At 44.4% G+C, this 24242-nt stretch overlaps 1 protein-coding gene across 4 annotated transcripts in view; it reads right to left on the reverse strand.

Moving 5' to 3' along the window:
• The window catches only part of Phactr4 (phosphatase and actin regulator 4), a 66623-nt gene that overhangs the window by 1154 nt on the left and 41227 nt on the right, over nt 1-24242 (reverse strand). For all 4 annotated transcript variants that reach the window (XM_029476316.1, XM_029476315.1, XM_029476314.1 and 1 more), the window contains 7 exons: nt 20970-21128; nt 19749-20138; nt 13744-14335; nt 12977-13155; nt 10915-11068; nt 3756-3811; nt 1706-1767 (listed from right to left, as the gene is read on the reverse strand). In XM_029476316.1, coding sequence (XP_029332176.1) covers nt 1706-1767; nt 3756-3811; nt 10915-11068; nt 12977-13155; nt 13744-14335; nt 19749-20138; nt 20970-21128 — 1592 coding nt within the window. The remainder of the gene's footprint in view (nt 1-1705; nt 1768-3755; nt 3812-10914; nt 11069-12976; nt 13156-13743; nt 14336-19748; nt 20139-20969; nt 21129-24242) is intronic.

Genomic DNA, 24242 nt, shown 5'->3' on the forward strand with positions numbered 1-24242 from the left:
CCAGGCTGGCCTCGAACTCAGAAATCTGCCTGCCTCTGCCTGATTCTGCGGTTTAACGAGTGCTGAGATTAAAGGCGTGCGCCACCACGCCCGGCTTTTCCTAAAGATTTGTATGTATGAGCGCTCTATTTGCATGTATGTCTACACGTCAGAAGAGGGCATCAGATCTCATTACAGATGCTTGTGAGCCACCATGTGGTTCCTGGGAATTGAACTCAGGACCTCTGGAAGAGTTTCTAACTACTGAGCCATCTCTCCAGCCCCAGGTATTTATGATTTAAGGCTTTGACCTTAAATGATGAAAGGCAGGAGTCCTAGCAATGCCCTCTAATCAGCAAAGATAATTCCTCTATTCCTGGAGAGGGAAACATGAAATATCCACAATCACACTAAGTAAGTACACTGTAGCTGTCTTCAGATGCACCAGAAGAGGGCATCAGATCTCATTACAGATGGCTGTGAGCCAACATGTGGTTGCTGGGATTTGAACTCAGGACCTTCAGAAGAGCAGTTGGTGCTCTTAACCGCTGAGCCATCTCGCCAGCCCCATCATTTCTTAAATTTTTTGATTGTTTTCAAAGTCAATATATCCCTGGCTGTCCTGGAACTCACTCTGAAGACTAGGCTGGCCTTGAACTCAAGAGATCTACCTGCCTCTGCCTCCCAAGTGCTGGGACTAAAAGTGTTGTGTGTGACATTATGCATGGCAATTCTTACAATTTGTGGGTTTTTTTTGTTTTTGTTTTTGTTTTTTGAGACAGGGTTTCTCTGTGTAGCCCTGGCTGTCCTGAAACTCACTTTGTAGACCAGGCTGGCATCCAACTCAGAAATCCACCTGCCTCTGCCTCCCAAGTGCTGGGATTAAAGGCGTGCGCCACCACGCCCGGCTATTCTTACAATTTTTAAGAAGTGTCATCCAGCACTAAGGCCATCAGCACTGGTAGAAGCATCACAAATGAAGGGGGGATGGAGATGAAAAGAGAGGACTCTAGCACCAGCATGGTGCTAGAAAACGTCCTATCCGCACCAATCTAGACCATGGAGAAAATTATGTCTCTTCATATTTTTTCATGTCTCAGGACTATTTCAATTATTATTATTATTATTATTATTATTATTATTATTAGTTTTTCGAGACAGGGTTTCTCTGTATAGCCCTGGCTGTCCTGGAACTCACTTTGTAGACCAGGCTGTCCTGGAACTCAGAAATCCACCTGCCTCTGCCTCCCGAGTGCTGGGATTAAAAGTGTGTGCCACCAAGCCCGGCTTCAATTATTTTCTTGATTAGAAAACAATCAGTTTGCATTGCAAATGGAAAACTACATAATTCTCTTATTATTACTCCTACATATCAATAGAATTTTTAGCTTAAAGGGCTCATTGGAACATTTGTCTAGAATACACAATGCTCTTTATTTAATCCCCTACACCACAAAACAAACAAACAAACAAACAAACAAACAGATATGCAAGTAAACGAAACCCTCCAGACCAGAAGCCTCCTGAGTTCAGAACTTTTGGTTTCAGTGTAAAATGTAAGAGCCTTTTTTTTTTCAAATATTAAAACCAAGCCAACAGATGCCATTCCTGCTAATGCGGTGGGGCTGTCCCTGTCTATGCTTACTGTTATACTGATGTAGGGCACAAGTGAGACTCCTTCATTTCAATCATGCAGCTCACCCCCACGCATGGACGCCCGCCTTACCTTTCTAGTGAGGCGACGCTTGATTTCCCGTTTCTCTGCCTGCCGATCAGCTTCATTTTTAGCTTCAGATGACAGAAACAAAGGATATTACTTCAAAATGAAAATCTGCACAGCAAACATCTTAGTAATTATAATACACACATTTCTTAGAGGTCAAGGATAGAACAAACTATCTGTGAATGCCTAGTCAGGAACCTTTTCCTACCCCGGTGGTGGTGGTGGTGGCGTTGTGCCTTTAATCCCACCACAAGGAAGAGAGGCAGGCACATCTTTGTGACTCTGAGGCCAACCTGGTCTAGAATAAGTTCCAGGATGGCGAGAACTACACAGAGAAACCGTGTGTCAAAAAACTAAAAGTAAAACACACACACACACACACACAAAAGGAACCTTTCTCTGACCACTGTATAATCAAATATCTGAGCATAAGACAGGAGAAGATGGCACACCAGGCTAAGGCCTTTTATTTTATATTTTTAAACACTTTCCAGCTACCAAAAGGTTTAGGTTTAAATTTTTAACCACATGGTTAGCCATGTGGTTAAAGATCTACAGAGCTGAAAATATCTATACTATTGATTATAGTGCTCTTGAAAAAGGAAGTTTTCAGGAGACAGCAAGCTCAGTGAACTTGTTTCTCTAGAGTTCAATTCCCAGCAACCAAGAAGTGGCTCATAATGGCCTGTAACTCCAGCTGGGGTGGGACTTACACTCCCTCTGCTGGCCTCCACCATCACGTCACACATTCACAACACACACACTCACACTCACACACACACCTACACACTTAAACATAATAACATTTAAAAAGAAAACATTCTCAGAATAACCCCGAGACTAGTCAATTGATACTGCGCCGTGTGGAGGGTGTGTCTACAAAGCTTCTTGACTCTAAATCTAAAGTGTCCAGACTGTGAATAGCTCAGTCCAGCACTGAGCAGACAGGGTTATGGAATCATCCAGTGGTGTGCCCAGAAGCCACTCCAGAAGGCCCTTCCATTTCTCTGCTGAAATATTATTACTTTCATTCTTACTGTGCCTTCCCACTCTACCACAGACACCCCATCCTTCATCTCAGTACCCCTTTTCCCTTTTGGTTTCCTTCCTCCTCAGCTCCTGTTATCCCTCCCTCCACATCCACGTCCACAGAACAGTCAGCACAGCCAGTGAGCTGGCATCTGAGAAACAAGGGCACAGGGAGTCCCAGGACACAGCTGTCCTTGTCCTCGGGGCTTAGCTCAGGTTTCTCACTGAGGTAGGTACTTCCAAGGTACAAGGACACACAGGGGCCATGTCCGAAGGTCCAGGGGTGTGCTGAGAGCAAAGGATGAGAGTCCATGCTGTGAGAAGGGACTGACATGGCCTGGGGTGGAAGACAGAAGGGAGACCCAGAGTGTGAAGGCCCGGCTGGGGCTATTTCTGGTGATTTTAACTGGGATGGAGACAGCAGATGAGCCTGCAGAGCATTCGTCTAGAACAGAGATTGGGACTGGGAGCGGGGATTACCACATTTCGTCAAGAGCCCCAGGCCCCAGGAGAAGGGGAGGAGCCACAGAGCATGGATTTTACTCAAAACTCTGCGAAACCTTAGATCAGAACACTACTGCAAGAAGTTAACGATGCACGGGGATAGGAAGTTAGACACATGCTTCTATTTGGTGGCTACAGAAATAAAGTCAAGGAATAAAAGTGGAAGGGAAGCCATGGCTCAGGACTGTTCTGAGCCTGAGACGCTACTGGGGACAGCAATGTCCTGTCCATCAGTTCAGCCATTACCCCAGTTCCCTGGACAAAGAGAACATGGCCAAGCCTGACACACTGAGACAGACGCCAACACAGACCCAGGATGCTATGAGAACATTGGAACAAAATTTTCTGGCATATCACACACAGGACACTAAACAACACCATGGTGGCATCTTCCTAGGAAGTGTGGGCTTCCCGAGCAGGGACTAACTCTCCTCAGCCCTTTTAGCAAATACTTCTGTCCTAGTGCATATGGAATTCATGGAGCACAGAGAAGATCCAGCCTTCATTCTGCTCAACTCACGCTGTAGTATGTTCCGCTGCTCCAATTCTTCTGCTGTTGGTCTCTGACTCAGTCGCCTACAACAGACACACAAAGGGTACTTACTGTCCATAGTAAATCCCAACACTGTTTTTAAGAATTTTTTTTTTTTTTTTGGCCAAGATTTATATTGATGTGGAACAAATAAATCTCTAAAATCTCTTTCTTTTTTTTTGTTTTTTTTTTGTTTTTTTTTTTTTTTTTCGAGACAGGGTTTCTCTGTATAGCCCTGGCTGTCCTGGCACTCACTTTGTAGACCAGGCTGGCCTCGAACTCAGAAATCCGCCTGCCTCTGCCTCCCGAGTGCTGGGATTAAAGGCGTGCGCCACCACGCCCGGCTAAAATTTCTAACATGTACTATGGTGACTTCTTTGTTTATCGTGAAACCAGTCTGACATTGAAAGAAATGAGAAACACACACTATTATGTGGAATGTGATGGCTCACAGCTGTGAGGCCAGCCCCTGAGGGCAGAGGCTCAGGATGACAAGATCCTGTTTCAAACAGAGAGGTGCGAGTGTGGAGGTAGCTGGCACTGAAAAGCAAAGGCTGTTTTTTCTGAAAACCCAGGTTCAGTTCCAAGCACACACATGGTGGCTTACAACCAACCACATCTCCAGTTTCCATCAGGGGATCTGTCGGCCTCTTCTGAATTTCTCGGGTACTGCACATATAGTGTACACACAGCCAAAACACTCATACATTATAAAAAAAAAAAAAATCTTCAAAACAAACAAAAAGCATCCTTGATAGGTTAATCATGAGGCAGTCATGTAACAAATTGGGGATGGTGGAAAAGAGGGGGACTGAAGGATTACTGAGACTTGCCTATTCCCAACCTAGCAGGAAGGTTGAGTGAGAAACACCACGAGAGAGAGAGGGAGGGAGGGAGGGAGGGAGGGAGGGAGGGAGAGAGAGAGAGAGAGAGAGAGAGAGAGACAGACAGACAGACAGAGACAGAGAAAGAAGAAGAAGAAGAAGAAGAAGAAGAAGAAGAAGAAGAAGAAGAAGAAGAAGAAGAAAAAAGAAGAAGAAAAAGAAGAAGAAGAAGAAAGAGAGAGAGCACGCACTTACACTCTCACATACACGCATGCAAGTGTTGAGGAAACCCCACAGTGGCTGTACACCCTGCATTTCCACCAACACGTAAGGTTCCAGTTGCTTCCCACGCTTGCTAACGCTTGTGCTTTGTCTCTTAGGCATTCTCCTAAGTGTGGACTGATGACTCTGGTGATTTCCCTGATTATTAGTGATGCTGAACATATTTTTGTTTGGAGATAGGATCTCATTGTGTGCCCCTGGTTGTCCTAGAACTCACTATGCAGACCAGGCTAGTCTTAAACGCATAGAGATCCTCTTACCTCTGCTTTCCAAGTGCTGGGATTAAAGGTGCACACGACCACACCACACCTGGCCACACTGGATGTTTTTAAAATAACCCTGATGGCCATATATAATATACATATGATATTTTAGCTTTGAGAAACAGGGTTTCCCACTATAGATAAGAGTGGTCATCTTCTTGCCTCCACCTCCTGAGTACTGGGATTCCAGCATGCATCATCCCATCTGGCTGCACTGCTGGAAATACGGCAACAGGAACACAGACTTCACAGGGATAGATAGACACAGGAACACCGGCCTTCACACAGACAGACAGACACGGGAACACTGGCCTTCACAAGGACAGACACAGGAGTGAAGAGGATTTTTTCCAGGAAAGGCAGCTATTTCAGAGGAAAGCTTACATCTGTAACCACAAATGGACTAATTATTCTACATTTTCTGACACCGTGGAGGTACAGGTAGGGAATGATCTGCAGTGCTGGACAGTCATGGGAGGCTGAAGCAGGAAGACTGCCATAGGTTCAAGGCCAGCTTCAGCTACAAGTGAGTTCCAGTCCAGCTTAGGCCACAGTATGAAACTTCCACTAAACAGCCACAAAAGAATTTACATTATAATCACAAAGATTTTTGAACTGAGAATGCTATGGAAACTAATAGAACCCAGGCTTTCACACTGGCCCAAGGTTCAGTACTATGAACAAGAATTTTGAACTATGCCTCACCCTGGAGTAAAAACTCAGGGTGTAACTCAACAATTTGCTTCTTAAACCAGCCTGCCAGGTAAGGTAAGCCTGCCAAATGAATGCTTAAATGTGAGAGCCACTGACTAGGATCAACAGAATAGCAAACACCAGAGGGAAGCACCATCTAACAAGGTTATAACTCAATTAATTCTATCAGCTCAGTGGACTAACACAGTGATCATTAGTAATAAGGACAAAGACTAAATATTTGGTTGCTGGTAGTGGTGCAAGCCTTTAATCTTAGCACTGGGGAGGCAGAGGTAAGCAGATACCTGAAAGTTTGAGGCCAGTCTGTTCTACAGAGAAAGTTCCAAGATAGCCAGGGTCACAGAGTAAGACCATGTCTCAAACGAACAAACAAAAAAACCCAACCAAACAAAAAGACTCTATGGTAATAAGGAAAACTTATGATTTAAAAAAAGGGTAGCCGCATGGTGGTGGCTTATGGTTTTAATTCCAGCACTCGGGAGGCAGAGACAGGCAAAACTGAGTTCTCTGCCAACTTGGTCTACAGAGAGAGTTCTAGGAGCCAAAGCTATACAGAGAAACCCCATCTCAAAAAACAAAACAAAATAAAAACAAGAAAACAAACAAAGCATAAAGGTCGCAGTTATCTATATCCTCAGCAGGTCAATAATAACTGAAGCATGGTGTTCTACAGTGAGAAAGAAATGAAGTTCTAACATTTAAAAAAGATTTCTTGTTGTTGTGTCTTATTTTATGTCTGAACATTTGGCCTGTATGACTTATGTGCACCACATGTATGCCAGGTGCCTGTGGAGGCCAGAAAAGGACATCATATCCCCTGGTAGAGCAGTCAGTACTTTAAACCACAAAACCGTCTCTCTAGCTCCAAGAGCTTTTAAATAGCATCAGCTTTTTTATTTTGTTGGTGTTAGGGGGAAAACCCCCGAGCTACCCCAGTTCTTTTATACTAGAAATACATAATTTCTAATTACATTATATATTTGAGCGACATTCCAACTAAATGGTCCAGGCTAGCCTCAAGCTTGTTATACGCAGAGGCAGGCCTCAAACCTGGGGTCCTGCCTTAGCCTTTCAAGCAGTTTACACGCACGAGCAATGTAAAGCCCCGTCTTACTCTGAAAACACTTTTTGAAGATTTTATTTTTACTTTTGTGTATGTGTGTGTGTGTACACGTGCTTGTGTGTATGAGGGCAGGTGTCCTGAGGACCAGAGGTGTCAGATCCCCTGGAATGAGAGTTATAGGCAGCTGTAAAACTGCCCAACATGGGTGCTGAGCACTGAACTCCAACCTGGAAGAACACTACTGAGCCATCTCTCCAGATTTCTAAAAATTGCTAAAAATCAATCAATTATTCAATCAATCAATCAATCAATCAAAGATATAAGATACAATTTGATAAACGCATGAAACTCAAGAAGAATGAAGACCAAAGTGTGGACACTGTGCACCTTCTTAGAATTGGGAACAAAACACCCAGGGAAGGAGTTACAGAGACAAAGTTCGTAGCTGTGATGAAAGGATGGACCATTTAGAGACTGCTGTATCCAGGGATCCGTTCCATAATCAGCTTCTAAACGCTGACACCATTGCATACACTAGCAAGATTTTGCTGAAAGGACCCAAATATAGCTGTCTCTTGTGAGACGATGCCGGGGCCTAGCAAACACAGGAGTGGATGTTCACAGTCAGCTATTGGATGTATCACAGGGCTCCCAATGGAGAAGCTAGAGAAAGTACCCAAGGAGCTAAAGGGATCTGCAACCCTATTGTTGGAACAACATGATGTACTAACCAGAACCCCGGAGCTCTTGTCTCTAGCTGCATATGTATCGAAAGATGGCCTAGTCGGCCATCAATGGAAAGAGAGGCCCATTGGACTTGCAAACTTTATATGCCCCAATATAGGGGAATGCCAGGGCCAAAAGAATGGGAATGGGTGGGTAGGGAAGTGGGGGGCACTATGGGGGACTTTTGGGATAGCATTGGAAATGTAATTGAGGAAAATATGTAATAAAAATATTAAAAATCAAAAAAAAATCAATCAATCAATCAAACTGTTGTTCAATGACAGTCCACTTGCCTAGCTTGCATGAGGGCCTGTGCTCTACGCCTACCACCACAGAAAGAAAAGAGCTTCTACCAGGCATATGGCACACACTTGGAACGCCATCCTAGGCTCCAAGAGACCCCATCTTAAAAAACCAACAAACTATAAGCCAAATTTCAGAAAAGAAACTATATGTGGCTTGAAATCAAAGTTTCTCCTCTTTTCTTTTTGTGAAGAGGGGCCTCAGTAATCCCAGCTTGTCCTCAAATGCATTATGTACCTGTAGGTGGCCTTGAATTCCTAACCCTCCTGCTCCACACCAGATTTTAGATGACACATGCTATCATACCCAACTGAAATGCTTATTTTCAGCCCTTCACAGAAGTTTGCCATAGTTGGGGTTTAGCTGGTAGAACACTTGCCTAGCAGTGCTAGGTCCTGGGAATGGACCTCAGCTCTGAGAAATAAAAAAGGAAAAAAGAAAAAAAGAAAAAAGATGTTAATTGTGTATAGTGGCACACGTCTTTAATCCCAGCACTCTGGAAGCAGAGGCTGGCGGATCTCTGAGTTCAAGGCTAGCTCTGGTACACAGAGTGAGTTCCAGGACAGCCAGGGATACACAGAGAAACCCTGTCTTGGGGGAAGGGGAGGCAGGGAGGCAACCAAAAACCAAAATAAAATAAAATAATAATAATAATAATTTAAAAAAAGAAGTTAGGCTAACTTTTCTTTAAAAATTTTTAAGGCAATTTTTTATTAGATATTTTCTTCATTTACATTTCAAACGCTATCCCCAAAGCCCCCTATACCCTCCTCCCTCTTAAATTTTTATCACATTTATTTGTGTGTTTGTGTGTCTGTATGTATGTATGTTGAGACGAAGGAGGTACAACTGTGACCAGAACACAGGTAGCAGTCAGAGAAAAACTTGTGGGGATGGATTCTCTCTTTCTCTTACATGAGTCCCAGGAACTAAATTCAAATTGTCTAGTTTGGTGGCAAGCACCATTATATACTGAACCAACTCGCTGGCCCAGAGGGTTTCTTCCTGTACTTTTCTAACTATTTAATATAATGAATGTGTATTTATTTTTATACTATAGGGAGAGGAAGAACAAAAGACCTTTGTAAATCATAATTTGATAGAAGGTCATAATTAGAGAGCCAGACATGGTGCTGTGTGGCTTTAATCCTAGAATTAAAAAAGCAGAGTCAAGTGGATCTCTGTGAGGTTAATATCAGCTGGATCTACATGGCAAGTTCTAGGATAACCAGGACTACAATATGAGACCCTGACTCAAAAAATAATGGACTACTGACTCACACCTTTAATTCCAGCACTTGGGAGGCAGAGGCAGGAGGATGGTTCAGTGGGTAAAATGCTTGTTGTGCAAGCATGAAGACTAAGGTCTAGCAGCCATGTCGAAGCTGTGTTGGTGGCAAGTATCCACACTCCCTGCCTGGAGGGACGGAGAGAGGCAGGGGGGAGGTCTGGGACTCGCTGGCCAGCAGACTAGCCACATCAGCAGCTCCCCCTCAAATCATCAGGTGACAACAGAGTGACAACAGGAGATTCTGAGTGACTGCTCCTTGGCTTCCATATGTGCATACATGGCTGAGGCACATCCTTACCCTCCCACTCTCTCTCCACACAAACTATGCACACACATACTGCACACAACGCGCAACACATATAGGCATACTCTACACACACACACACACACACACACACACAGACATAATTATTAAACCTTTAGAATAAAATGTCTGAGAACAATCTTTAGATTAAAGCAGATCAAAGAGACAGGGCAACTGGATGTCACACACTACCTCAGACTAGAAATTAGACTTGAGAGCATAAAACCCTGCTATTAAACATATCATTCAGAGGGCTGGAGAGATGGCTCAGTGGTTAAGAGCACTGGCTGTTCTTCCAGAGTTCAATTCCCAGCAACCACATGGTGCCTCACAACCATCTGTAATGGGATCTGATGCCCTCTTCTGGTGTGTCTGAAGACAGCTACAACGTACTCACAGACATGAAATAAATAAATAAATCTTTATACACACACACACACACACATATACATAAATTAATTATAGGGAGCTAGAGAGATGGCTTAGCAGGTAAGAGCACTGGCTGCTCTTCCAGGATCCAGGTTCAAATCCCAGCATCTATATGGCAGTTTACAATTGTCTGCAACTCCAAGATCTGATACTCTCACACAGACATCACACAGGCAAAACACCAACGCACATAAAATATAAATAAACAAACAAATAAATAAATAGATAAATAAATAAATAGCAAGCCTTCACAAATATATTATGGGTAAGCCAAGCAGTGGTGGTGTACACCTTTAATCCCAGCACTCAGGAGGCAGAGATAGGTGGATCTCTGTGAGTTTGAGGCTAGCTTGGTTTATAGAGCAAGTTTCAGGAGAGTCAAGGCTTCACAGAGAATTCCTGTCTTGAAAGCCCAAAGGGGAAAAAGTAAAGCTACATGTGTGTGATGGGAAAGAAGGCTGACCCTGAGTTAAGGGACACCTTGCAGGGAGGAAGCCAAGAGCTCGTTCTGCCTTTTATCCCTTTACAGGAGTGTACGTGCCCTGCAAACTCCTACCTGCATGCAAACACGCTCACACAGAAACCAAAGGCCCTCTGCATTTCACTTCCCTCCTTTTCTGATTATACTACTTTTTGAAAAGAAGTGGTTACACGGTATGTAAGTAAAAAAACAAACCACACAACACAACACAGGTGTGACGAGTTAGGCTGGCATTTCACAGTTCAGCAAGCGGATAAAGCCACAGGAATCGGACGTGCCAGGAACCAGCCTGACTTCTTCAGCAACTTTTGAGAAGCCTCCAGCCTTATCTGATGGTTGAACACACCCAGTGCCATCTGTGTAGTCCCTGACCGTCTTAGAAGAAATCCAACTGTAGCTAACCTACAACGTTAGAAACTGCTTCCTTAAGACACATGAACGCTTCAGCCCTGAGTGCCGAGGCCTACCGGATCAGCGTGTTCCCGATCTGGTGCCGTATTTCATTCCACTCCTCCTTGCTTTTACGAGGCCAAGAATTCAGGTTGGTCTCTGGTTCACTGGGTCTGCTGCTCAGCTTCATTGCCAGCGTGTCCTTCCTCTTCACTCTGTTGGCCAGGGCACCTTTACAGAGGGAGAAAATGCTGAGGCAGAGGCATGGGCTACCTGAACACAGCCTAGCCACCCAGTCGGCTTCTAATGATCCAGCCCAACAGAGGAGGGGACAACATAAGGCACTGGAAGGTATTTTTGGAAAAATGAATGGAGGTAGGTAAAACACTCCTCCTCCTTACCAGCCCTCTACACCTTCCTCATTTAGTGAGAGTTTCTAAAGATGGAATCTAGTCTGTTCTGGGACCGTCCTCATTTAAAACAGGAGCTTTTTGTTTTGTTTTGTTTGTTGTTGTTTTTTTTTTTTTTTTTTTGGTTTTTCGAGACAGGGTTTCTCTGTATAGCCCTGGCTGTCCTGGAACTCACTCTGTAGACCAAGCTGGCCTCGAACTCAGAAATCCACCTGCCTCTGCCTCCCCAGTGCTGGGATTAAAGGCGTGCACTACCACGCCTGGCATAAAACATGAGCTTTTATATTAATATATCTTATAATCTGTCAATATTTTTTTGAGAGAGAATCTTTGCAATGTTGCTGGGCCACTCCCAAACTCCTGAGTTCACTTGATCGTCCCACCACTGCCTCTTAGCAGCTGGATGACATTATCATGTGATAACTCATCCTGACCTTGCTTCCTTTGCTGTTCTGAGACAGGTTTCATGTAGCTAATAGTTCCCAGACTCCTCCCTCCCTGCTGCCTGCCTCCATCCACCTCTCCAGCCCCATTTTTGGTTTTTGAGTTCATTTGCCAGTTCAAGCTATGTTCCACCTAATACAATCCTCCTGCCATAGCTTCTCAAGTGTGTGAGCCACTTCATACAAGAGAACACACTTTTTTCCTTTGGTTTGACAAGAAGTTCATTATATTGGAGAAAATAGATCATTTTTCTTTTCTGTTTAAGTCTTTAAGACTGTATTTATTAAATAAATCTAAAAAAAAAATTAAAAAAAGGGCTAGAGAGATGGCTCAGCGGTTAAGAGCACTGACTGCTCTTCTGAATGGTCCTGAGTTCAAATCCCAGCAACCCCATGGTGGCTCACAACCATCTGTAATAAGATCTGTCACCCTCTTCTGGTGTCTGAAGACAGCTACAGTGTACTTACATACAATAATAAATAAATCTAAAAAAAAATTAAAAAAAAAAAGACTGTATTTATAATGACGTATATGTGCTTATGTCTGTGTGGTGTATGTGCACATGACAGCAGGTTTCCTCAGAGGGCAGCGGTATTAGATCTCCTGGAGCTGGAGTTATAGGTGCTTGTGAGATCCCTGACATGGTGCTGGGAACCCAGTCTTCTGTGGGAGTAGTAACTGTTCTAAACTGCCGAGCCGATGCTCTAGTATCTCCTAACTGTCCAGCTCTTACCAGTTCTCTCCATATTTCTTAGTCTCCATTTCACATATCTTCACCGTGAATGGTTTTGTTTGCTTCGGGTGTTGGTACTGAATCCAGGCCCTGCTCTGAGCTTGGCACAGCCTCTATGATTATATTTATAACTCTGGTCTCTGGGGGAACAGATCTAAAATACAAGTCAAGAATCTGAGTGATGATGGCACACACCTTTAATTCTAGCCCTAAATGGCAGAGGCAGGTGGATGTCTGTGAGTTCAAGGCCACCCTGGTCTACCCAGTGAGTTCCAGGCTAAGCTGAGCTACAGTGAGACTTTATCTAAAGAATAAATCTGATTGAGTCTGTCATAGACATGGCTCCCTCTCACGGCCTTGATCACCACAGCAAAGTGGAGGGGGAGTCCTTCAGACTGGCCTCCAACAGCCAGGGAACTCCATGGAGCAGGGCACCTGTTTCCTCTCCTGCTGGGGATTTAACCGTTAGAGTCTCTGCCCAGCACGCGGTGCCCAGTTCCCACACCACACACAGAACAACTTTCCTTTGCACTTTCCCCTCCTGGTTCTTACTCTGATGGCTTTCATCATCATCATCTTCTTCTTCATCTCGATACTGAATGGGACCCTCTGAATCTGAGTCGCTCTCCTTCTCTTCCTCTTGCAGACACAGTGGTAGGACAGGAGTGGCTGAGGTAGACGTCACATCTTCAACAAATGGGCAGGTCTGCTCTTCCTCTTCATCATCTGGACTAATAAATAGACATTTTTTTTTTTTTTGAATTAGTGAGGCTCTTCAGGGGAAAGGACTGAAGCACACATAAAAAGCCCATGATTGCAAGAACTTGTAAACTCCAGTCTTAGCTTTAACTCTTCCTAAGAAGCTCTTTAGTATTCACCAAGCTAAAAAGCACTGGGTCCAAACCCCAGGCTGTTTCTTAGTAGACACTGTACAGACTACTCCCAGTAGAGCTGAGATACTGAAAACCAAAGAGGCTGAGTCAGATGCCTGGCAACAGAGTAATGTGAAAACCCCAGGCTTCTCTGACTCTTAGCAATGGCTCTTAAGCACCATGCAATACATTTAGATAATACATTTGTATCATCTAAAACTAGTAGTGTTCATGCTAATATCTATGAACAAGTACTTGTGTTGTCAATACAGAAATCACCATAAAAATCCATTTAAAAAAAACCCACAAGATTACAGAAATCAGCAGGGAAAAAGCCCCGCTTCCAGAACTGACTCTTGGCAGGAGCATCCCCTCAACTTGACTTCATCCACGTTGTCTGAAGAACCTTTCCTGTGTGGAAACAAGAGACCAGCAGGAAACACTCACACTTTCAACATCTCAATCGTGATGGGAAGTGACCTGGTGCGACCCAGGGTACCAGTGTCCTCGGAGAAGCTGTCACTGCTCTCAAAGAGCAGTGAATGGGCTCTGTGAGTGCCTTCCAAGGGAGGGGTCACAGGAAGGGGGCTGGTAAGGGCCTGCTGAATTCGGATATGCAGCGGGAGTGGGGGCAGCCTGGAGGGTATATGGGACTCCCCAAAGCTCTGGCCCTGTATCTTCTTGGGGACTTCTGTTTTCTGATCCTCCTGCTGGGAAATGTCCTGGAATAGATCTGAAGAGGAGAACTCAACCTCTGGCACAATTTGAAAAGTCTTAGCAGGCACTAGAGGGGACCGTGGAGGCTCGGGAGGTATGTGGGTAGGCAGTGGGGGTGATGGGGACGAAGGCGGGATTATCAGTGGTGGTTCCAAACACAAAGAAACAGTTTTTTCTCTTTGATCATTTGCTGTCTTAGTTGTGAACGAAGCAGCAGGCTCCAAGCTGGGTACCGAAGTTGATGGAATGCCTCTCTTGGGTGGCAAGGGTGGGGATGGTTTCGACAGCAGTGTGCCACTGTTCATTGCTTGGGATAGTTCAGCTGGAGAGGAGAGAGCAACACTTTGTTACCATAGCTTACAATGCACCAAAGACCGAACCAACCTTTCAATTCAATTATGTAATTTCATGGCTTTGCAAGTCCTGAAACAAAATGTATTCAGGCAGAAGGCTGAATGAGTAGGGTGGGGGAACACCTGAATAATTAAAGATGATTAAAACTTAATTAAAATTTAATTACTGTAATAACAGATAATGACAACCCTATGGCCGGACAGTGTAAATAGAAAGGATCCAGGGGGGAAAAAACCTATTAAAAAGTTGTTTGTTTTTTAAGCTAGGCAGTGTTGGAGCACGCCTTTAATCCCAGCACTCTGGAAGCAGAGGCAGGCGGATCTCTGTGAGTTTGAGACCAACCCTGTCTACAGAGTCAGCTCCAGGACAGCCAGAACTGTTACACAGAGAAACCATGCCTTGAAAAACAAACAAACAAAACAGGTTGTCTATTTTATGTGTATGAGTGTTTTGCCTACATGCACCCACCATGTGTAAACGTATTGGATGAGTGCCTGAGGAGGCTGGAAAGATGGCATTGGATCCCCTGGAACTCGTTGCAGATGAGTGTGAGCTGCTATGGCATCTCCTCAGCCAACGTTCCCAGCACTCAGGAGAGCACTAGAAGCTCAGGGCCAGCTCTCTCCCCACATCTGGTTCTAGTTCTAGGCCAGCCAGAGCTATGCAGCAAGACTCTGTCTTATCTGTGCCACTGGAGATGTGAGGGGAGAAGAACACACAACAAAATGTGGTCTTAAAAACCCAACCAGCCAGGATGGTGGGACAGTCCAGTGGGTAAGGGCACATGCCTCCAAGCTTGATGATCTGAGTCTGACCATAAACTCACACAGTGGCACTGAACAAGGATACACAGAGTGTGCCCTCAATACATGTTTATAACATAAGACGCTCTTCCTCTGTATACATGCTTGTAACATGAGATGCTCTTCCTCTGTATCACAGCATATACCCCACTCATCTTCTCAGAGCCCAAATGACTTACACTTTCATCCATGTAAGAAGCAGGCCATCACATCATATAGAAGATAACCTTGTGAACCAATTAAAGAGGCATTCTTTTGATGAACAACCTCTAATGATCTATCTGAATCTTTTATTTCAGTCTATCCAATGTTCTCAAAGAATCTGTAAATTTCCCCCAAATAAAATTTCATTCACCCGGGGCTGGAGAGATGGCTCAGTGGTTAAGAGCACTGACTGCTCTTCCAGAGGTCCTGAGTTCAAATCCCAGCAACCACATGGTGGCTCATAACCATCTGTAATGGGATCCAATGCCCTCTTCTGGTGTGTCTGACAAAAGCTACCGTGTACTTGTATAAAATAAAATAAGTCGGGCTGGTGAGATGGCTCAGCGGTTAAGAGCACTGACTGCTCTTCCAAAGGTCCTGAGTTCAAATCCCAGCAACCATATGGTGGCTAACAACCACCCTTAATGAGATCTGACGCCCTCTTCTGGTTTGTCTGAAGACAGCTACAGTATACTTATGTATAATAATAAACCTTTGGGTGGAAGCGAGAAGGGACTGAGCAAGCGAAGTTGACCAGAGTGAGTGAGCTTGACTGGAGCAAGTAGAGGGAGGTACTAAAAATTCAATTCCCAACAACCACATGAAGGCTCACAACCATCTGTACAGCTACAGTGTACTCACACACATAAAATAAATAATTAAATCTTTAAAAATAATAAATAAATAAATAAATAAATAAGTCTTTTTTAAAAACAATGTCTTTGCCCTTAATCTCACTCCATGCATGCACTCTGAGCAGAGATTGAGCCTTGGACGGTGACATCACTCATCATCAGTAAGCTGTGTGAACGGTATATGTGCTAACACGGCAGTGCGCAGCGGGGACCACCATCCAGGGCCACAGAGTGACTCCAAGGACTAGGCTACAGATGAGACCTTGTCCGAAAAACAAAAATAAATAAAAATAAGAAAATAAAACCAAACAAATGAATAAGAAGGATAACTAGAAAACAGTGTATACAATACACAAAGGTAAAAATGGCAGTCAGCTGTTCCATCTATAATGAAATGCATGTAGCAAGTCCTTTTTTAAGCTATTTATTTATTTATTTATTTATTTATTTATTTATTTATTTATTTATTTATTTAAGACAGGTTCTCACTATGTAGCCTGTAGGTTGGCCTGATCTCACTATGTGGACCAGGTTGGCCTGGAACTCATCATGCCTGGCCCTACCTTGTTTATTAAGACATGCTCTCCCTAAAGGCTGGGGCTTGTCAGTTAGTTGAGGCTGGCAGGCCAGTGATCCCAGGATGCACCTGTCTTGGCCTCCCTAGCACTCACAGTGAGCCCCTGCACCCACTTTTTAGGTGAGTTCTAGGGACCATACAGACTAAGCTCTCTCCTGGGCCCTAAGAGATCTCTCTTTTTCTATCTTTAAATTTTTATTTTTGTGTATGTTTGTGTGTGGGTGTTCACAAAAGCCAGAGAAAGGTACTGGCTCCCCTGGAGCTAAAATCACAGGACATCAGCCAAGCTGGTTTTGAAAGAACAGGAAGCGTGCTTAATTGTGGAGTCATTTCTTCAAGAGACCCCCCTCCCCCAACCCAGCCTATCATTTCTAAGGATTTCTAAAGAACAACTCATATTAAGTAGACCAGTTGTGATCATAATCTTTTTGTGAAAGAAATGGTATTTCAGAATCAAAGCACTGGGTGAGGTTATTAATTTTAGAACAGGGTATAGCCTTTAAAACAAATCTATTTAATCTTAGTAAAAACTGTGAATTAGCCATTTTCCTTCTGTGAGAGCCGTAATGGAATAATGTTGATTCTTCAGTCACAAGGCCCACTGCTCTGAGCTATCAGAACTACTTTAGACACTTTTAGGGTGTTTGTTTGTTTGTTTGTTTGTTTGTTTCAAGACAAGTTCTTAGGTAGCCCAGGCTATTCTCGAACTTCTGTAGCAGAGACTGCCCTTAGAGTCCTGCTCCCCACACCTGCCTCCCACGTACTAAGATGACAGAGATGCCAGGTGTGCATTCCTACAACCAGCTAGCTATTGTGTGCGCTGCTACCATAGCTAACAGCGCTGGCCTGAGCAGGGGCACAGAACACGGTCGTGAACCAGCAGCATGAACATCCTCATCCAATCTATTGGAAATACATATCTCCAGCCCTCAGCCGAGATACCGACATCAGAGCCTCTGGGATCAGGGTCCTCTCATCCCAGCCGGGCTTCTAGGTGAAGCCAGTTAACAGCAGCCTAGATGATAGTTTGAGAACCACACTGTAGAGATCAGATCTGTCCCACATTAGCTACAACCGTGGTGAGTCACAGCATCTAATTGTCTCTGCATACAGCAGACAGCCATTTACCACAGCCCTGGGTGGTTTGAAAGTACATGTGGAAGACCTTCAGGTTCCTCAGAGATCAGTCAGGACGACATCACCCATTAAGCAGTGATAACACAATGGTCTCCATCCTGTTCCTACTCCAACCTACCTGTCTGTCTGAGATGGAACTGAAGCCAGATAAGGCTCTAGTCAGTCCACCCAGCTCAGTGATGGTAGAGTCTTAGTAGGCACACTTCCTATTCATCACCTGTGCAATCGCTAACAAGAACTATAAGCTGGGGTAAGCCTAATGTTATTTGTCCTGAAAAATTACACTTTCACTAGCTCTGAAACACTTACCAGTTTTAGCCTTTCCTTCACTTTCTGGAAAATTTCTGCGGGGAATGCAATTATGATAGGAAAACAGACCTAAGCAAGACTTTAGAAAACACAAAGTAATTTATGAAGCCTATAAACATGAACTGGCATACTATCCTGCTTCCAGTTCTCAGTGGTTCTGAGGACTGAACCCCAGGGCTATCACATGCCAGGTCAGAGCTATCACATGATAGGCTAGTGTTTCATATCCCTGGTCGTCGTTGTTCTTCAGCATTTTGAGATCTCACTAAGGATCTCACTAAGTTCAAGACTGGCTGGTTCTTACAGGCCTGGCTTATATTACCATCATTTATTTTCATCCATCCATCCATCTACCTAACTACCTACCGACCTACTACCTACCTATTTTTGACACAAGGCCTACGGACTCCAAGCTGGGACTTGCTGTGTAGACCAGGACAGCCTCAGCCTCAGCTATGGCAAACCCTCCTATCTCTACTTCCCAAGTGCTCAGTTTACATCATATTTCCACATTTGCATGAGTAGCATTCTTAATTCTCAAGATAAATGTGATTTTATCAGCACAACTTAAATACCTCTGTAGTTCACATGAAGATATTATACTAGGCACTGGATCACAAGTTAAACAGACATTGACGAAACCACCATTTTAGCTACCAGACTTAGGTTTAGAGAAGGAACTGGTAGTTTATACAGACTTATTCTAACTTCCTCACTGAGGCTGAAGGTAATCAATCCCATGGTGGTCAAGCCATGTGGTTGTCATATGTCTAGACCATCAACTATTTTAATAGATTTTTGTTAGTGTTGTTTTGCTTTTTTGGGGTGGGGTTGTTTGTTTGTATGTTTCAGAAAGAGAGGAGTCAGAACAGTTTCGTGTAGCCCAGGCTAGCCTCAAACTCAGAAATCCAAGAATGACCTTGAATCCTGATTCTCCTGCCTGTGTCACCTAAGTGTTTCCCAAGTGTCACCAATGCCTAGTTCTAGGGAATATTCTTTAAAATTTTTTAAAATTGTAATTATCAAATAAATAAGCAATGCTAAAGTTAGTTTTTTTTTAATACTTGTATAATAAAAACATATTAATCTCAGATTTCAAGTTTAGTTTTCTGATGTTTGCAATTCATGTACATTTCTGTCTTATTCTTAAAACTTTTTTCCTTCTTTCCTGACTTCCTTTCCTCCCTCCGTCCCTCCCTCTTTTCTTTCTTTCTTGCTTTTCATGCTTTCTTGCTTGCTTGCTTTCTCAGTGTACTCTGAGCTTCTCAAGAGTTTCTCTGAGTACAGTTGTCTGTCCTAGAACTTCCTTTGTAGACCAGGCTGGCCTCAAGCTCACAGAGATCCCATACCTCTGCCTTCTGAGTACTGGGATTAAAGAAATATAACACCATGCCTAGCTCTAAAACTTTTTTCTATATTGAAAATAATCTAAGAGATGAGTTAGAAAACTCTTTCACAGCCTGGCGTGGTGGCGCACGCCTTTAATCCTAGCACTCAGGAGGCAGAGGCAGGCAGATTTCTGAGTTCGAGGCCAGCCTGGTGTACAAAGTGGGTTCCAGAACAGCCAGGGCTATACAGAGAAACCCTGTCTAGAAAAACCAAAAAAAAAAAAAAAAAAAAGGACAAGAAAAGAAACCTCTTTGACAGAACAAATCATTCAATAAAATCACTATCCAGACCCAAACCAAACCCCAAGCACAAAACATGAAGACTTACCAATGATGGGGTTGCTGTTCCTCTGAGCTGGTTTAGGGGGTGGGATGGGGGGTTGCTTGGCAGGGGCTGTAGTGGTGGCAGCACTGTTAGCACTGGCAGGAGCAGCAGGCAGAGTCCTGGGAGCGGGGGCAGGAGCGGGGGTGGGGCCCACAAAGGACTTAACAGTCTTTGTCATGTCTGTGGCAGCAGTGGTGGCAGCAGATGTCACGGTGGTAGAGCCAGACGTGGAGGAGACAGACCTTGCTGTACTGCCAGCCGGAACCTCCTTTGCTTGTCCCTCATTTGCTTCACAAGAAGAGGACAAGGGTCTCTTGGGGGGCAGCAGAGGCTGCTTAGGTGCATGTTCAGGGCCAGGCTCGGCTTCAGAGTTAGGCTGGCTTCCAGTTGAGCCTATGCAATGAGAGACAGGATTTAAAGAGAGCCGAAAAATGGGAACACACTTACAACCAACTCCACTAATGAACTTACAGTTTACACATCACTTTGCAGCAGCTTTTAACATGCTTAGGGAGAGTAAGAGAGGCTCAGTGGGGGCAGCAACTCTTCATACAAGAGCCATGTTACCAAGGGCACCCGAGACACAGCATGAGGACTGAGTTCAGATCCCCACATTTACATAAAGGCCCTGCTTGGGGGTGGAGTAGAGTAGATCACTGCAGCTTATTGGCCAGCCAGTCTAGCTGAGCAGTGAGCTCTGATTCAGTGAGAGATGCTGGCTCAAAATAAATGAATAAGCCTAGCAGTGGTGGCACACGCCTTTGATCCCACACTCCGGAGGCAGAGACAGGCAGATCCCTGAGTTTGAGGCCAGCCTGGTCTACACAGTGAGTTCCAAGACAGCCAGGGCTATGCAGAGAAACCCTGTCTTGAAATGCCAAAATAAAGCTGGGCAGTGGTGGTGCCTAACCCAAAATAAAATAAACAAATAAATAAAAGTAAATAAATTTAAGTCTCCCCGGACCCCCCCTAAGAAGGTGAAGAGCAAGGAGACGCCCAATGCCAACCTCTGGCACTCACCTGTAAATGGACACCCACCCACCCATGAAAGCACACACACAGAATTCCTTGGGGTAGAACACAAGGAATGTGGAGGTTGACACAATCCTACAAAAGAGCTAGGTAAACTAGCTCACATCTGAGACAGCCCACTCTGACTTCTCCTGCAGCCCTCTGAGGTAAATAAGAAACCTGTGGCTTTCAAACTCAAAACCCCACTTTTACCAAGTCTCTTCTTTGAATCCTCTTCTGGAGTGAGATTCCTGAAACTTCTCTCTGGCTCTTCTTCTACTAGGACTGGGCTAGAGGACCTGGCACTGCCTATGGGGGTGGTGTGTCCATTCTTTAATGCAGCATGGCTCAGCTTTCCTGGATCCTCACCATCTGAGAGGAGAAAAAGAAAAGCGTCAGTGAGACCACATACACACACACACACACACACACACACACACACACACGCTCGAGCAGCAGACGTGCAGCTCACTCTTCACATGGGTCCTCAACAACTAGACCGGGGGAGGGGGGGCTGTTCTAACAACTGTTTCCTGTCTGTGGGATATGGTCTTTTAGCTGGACTGCTTCAGGGGAAAAGGATGCACCTAGTCTTGATGTGCAGGGGTGGGGGGAAACCCAGGGCGGGGGTCTCCACCCTCTCCGAGGAGAAGGGAACGGGGAGTGGAGGTAAGGGGACAACAGGACATGGGTGGCAATTGGGAGGAAAAGTGAATAGGAATATAAAATTTAAAAGAAAAGAAAAGAAAAACAGAAAAGCTTAAGTGGCCAGACTGCCCCGGCCATGTGGGAACAGCCATGGCCCCCACTCTCCTAGCTCCTTTCTCCTGGTCAGGAGTCTCCTCGCTGACACACGCACTACCTGGACCCAGCAGTATTAACAGAAGTAGTAGCTCTGCTTCCACAAGTGACTCCTTCACAGCTCATCTACATACATACATATCACATGTCAGGTAGAATGCTTGCCTGGCACATGTGAGGCCGTGTGACAAACCCCAGCACTGAGGAGGGAAAGGAGACTATTCTGGCAGAAAGGCTATAGGAAGAATGAAGAAAATCCATTTTTTGGGGGGTGGGAAAGGGTTTGAGGATGTACCACAGAAAGCAGTAAGATTTGAAAGAGGAACAGAAGCCTACCACATTGGTGACAGCCTTTTTAAACTAAGACAACTGGAGGGGCGGAAAAGATGGCTCAGTAGTTGAGAGCACACACACATTGCTATTGCAGAGGACCTGCATTTTGTTCCCAGCATCCATGCTAGGCAGCTTGCAGTAACTACAGCTCCAAGGGATCTTATGCCTCTGACCCACATAGACATCTGCACTCATGTGCACATACCCCAGACACAGACACACCAGGCAGATAAACATAATTTTAAAATAAAGTCTTTTTAAAAAGAAATAATAGTCCATATAAAGGCATACAATTGTGATCAGCGACTGCAATGAGCACGTCTGGTAGAGACGAGGCATACATGGGTAGGACTGTAAAGGCAAGCAGGTGCCAGGCCATGAAGACTATAGAACACAGGGAAAGGGGCTAGAAATAAATCCTGGATGAAACCAAAAGCCAGGGGATTAGAAGTAATAGGTAGGCATAATTTTACTTATTTGAGAAGGAAGGCTCTAAACGCTGTTGGGGGTAGGGTTATAGACAGGCAGTGACTAAACAAGAAAAGCAGCAGAAACTACGGTTTTAACGCTCGTGGAACAGGACGGTAGGGGTGACTGAGGGTAGTAGGTCTAGAGAGCCAAGGGGCCTTAAAGGATACATCAATGATAACATGATACACACAGCGATTCCAGACACACTACACTACAGGGATGGCCACTGGCCTGGCAGCTCGGAGAAGCCCTGTGGCGATCACACACTGCTACAGAAGGTAAGGGAACAATGAGACAACCACCCCCAGGGCCTGCAGTTTCTTAGACTTTTTTAGAAGACAAGAGTTGAAAATAGTGGGGTCAGGAGATGAAGAAATGGCCCGGTGGTTAAGAACACTGGCTGCTCTTCCAAAGGACCTGAGTTCATTTCTCAGCACCCACATGGCAGCTTACAACCATCTATAACCTTAGTTCCAGGGGATCCAATGTGCTCTTCTGGTCTCCAAGAACATCAGGTATGCACACTGTGCACAGACATAGATTCAAGCAAAACACCCAGACAAAATAAAGAAATATAACTGTCCTGGCTAGTTTTGTGTCAACTTGACACAGCTGGAGTTATCACAGAGAAAGGAGCTTCAGTTGAGGAAATGCCTCCCTGAGATCCAGCTGTAAGGCATCTTCTCAATTAGTTGTCAAGAGGGAAAGGCCCCTTGTGGGTGGGACCCTCTCTGGGCTGGTGGTCTTGGTTCTATAAGAGAGCAGGCTGAGCAAGCCAGGGGAAGCAAGCCAGTAAAGAACATCCCTCCATGGCCTCTGCATCAGCTCCTGCTTCCTGACCTGCTTGAGTTCCAGTCCTGACTTCCTTGGTGATGAACAGCAGTATGGAAGTGTAAGCTGAATAAACCCTTTCCTCCCCAACTTGCTTCTTGGTCATGATGTTTGTGNAGGAATAGAAACCCTTACTAAAACAATAACTATAAAAAAAGAAAAAAACAAAAACCAAGGGACTGGAGAGATGGCTCAGTGGTTAAGAGCACTGACTGTTCTTCCAGACTTCCTAAGTTCAATTCCGAGAAACCACATGGTGGCTCACAACCCTCTGTAATGGGATCCGATGCCCTCTTCTCCTCTGGTGTGTCTGAAGACAGTTACAGTGTACTCTCTGGCACTGCACTTTTGATTTTATTCATTTTTAGAAACATCTGTTCTTTTTAAAGAGTATTAGTTTTGTCTGTGTGTACATATACCACGTGCTTGCCTGGTACTCATATACATAAAACAAATACTTCTTGAAACAAACAAACAAACAAACAAACAAACAAACAAAAACAAAACCAAACCAGAAGATGATGAAGAAAGAGGTCAGAGACTATGCCTCACTTCCTTGTCACAGGAAGTGTAGTGTCCTTACTGGCTTCTCACAGTAATGCTTTGAGTGACATCATGGAAAGATTTATTTTTATTTTTATTTGTGTGCACACACAGGTATGCTAATCTCTTGATAATTTTAGAGTTAGTTCTCACAGACCAGCCCCTCTTACCTGACACCCCCCCTCCCACTAAGAGATTAGACAAGTGTCTTTCAAGCATGCCCAGTAAACAGTGGAATTTGGACTACAAGTATTGAAGAAAAGACAAATAAGTAATAAATGTACCTCTGAAGTAAAGAAACCGTAACACATTTTTTTCCCTTTTTTGTTTTGAGGCAGCCTAGACTAGCCTTGAATTGGATCAACCTGGAGTCTCCCTAGTGTTGCTAGGCTATTAGGCGTGAGCTACTACATGTGGCTGTATTTTTATTAAGTTAATTAATTGGTTAATTATTAAGCTAGCTTTTCAGACAGTCCTAGTATGTGTCCCTGACTGGTCTAGAGCTTT

Source organism: Mus caroli, chromosome 4 (genome assembly GCF_900094665.2).
Source record: "Mus caroli chromosome 4, CAROLI_EIJ_v1.1, whole genome shotgun sequence".
Taxonomy (NCBI): Eukaryota; Metazoa; Chordata; class Mammalia; order Rodentia; family Muridae; genus Mus; species Mus caroli.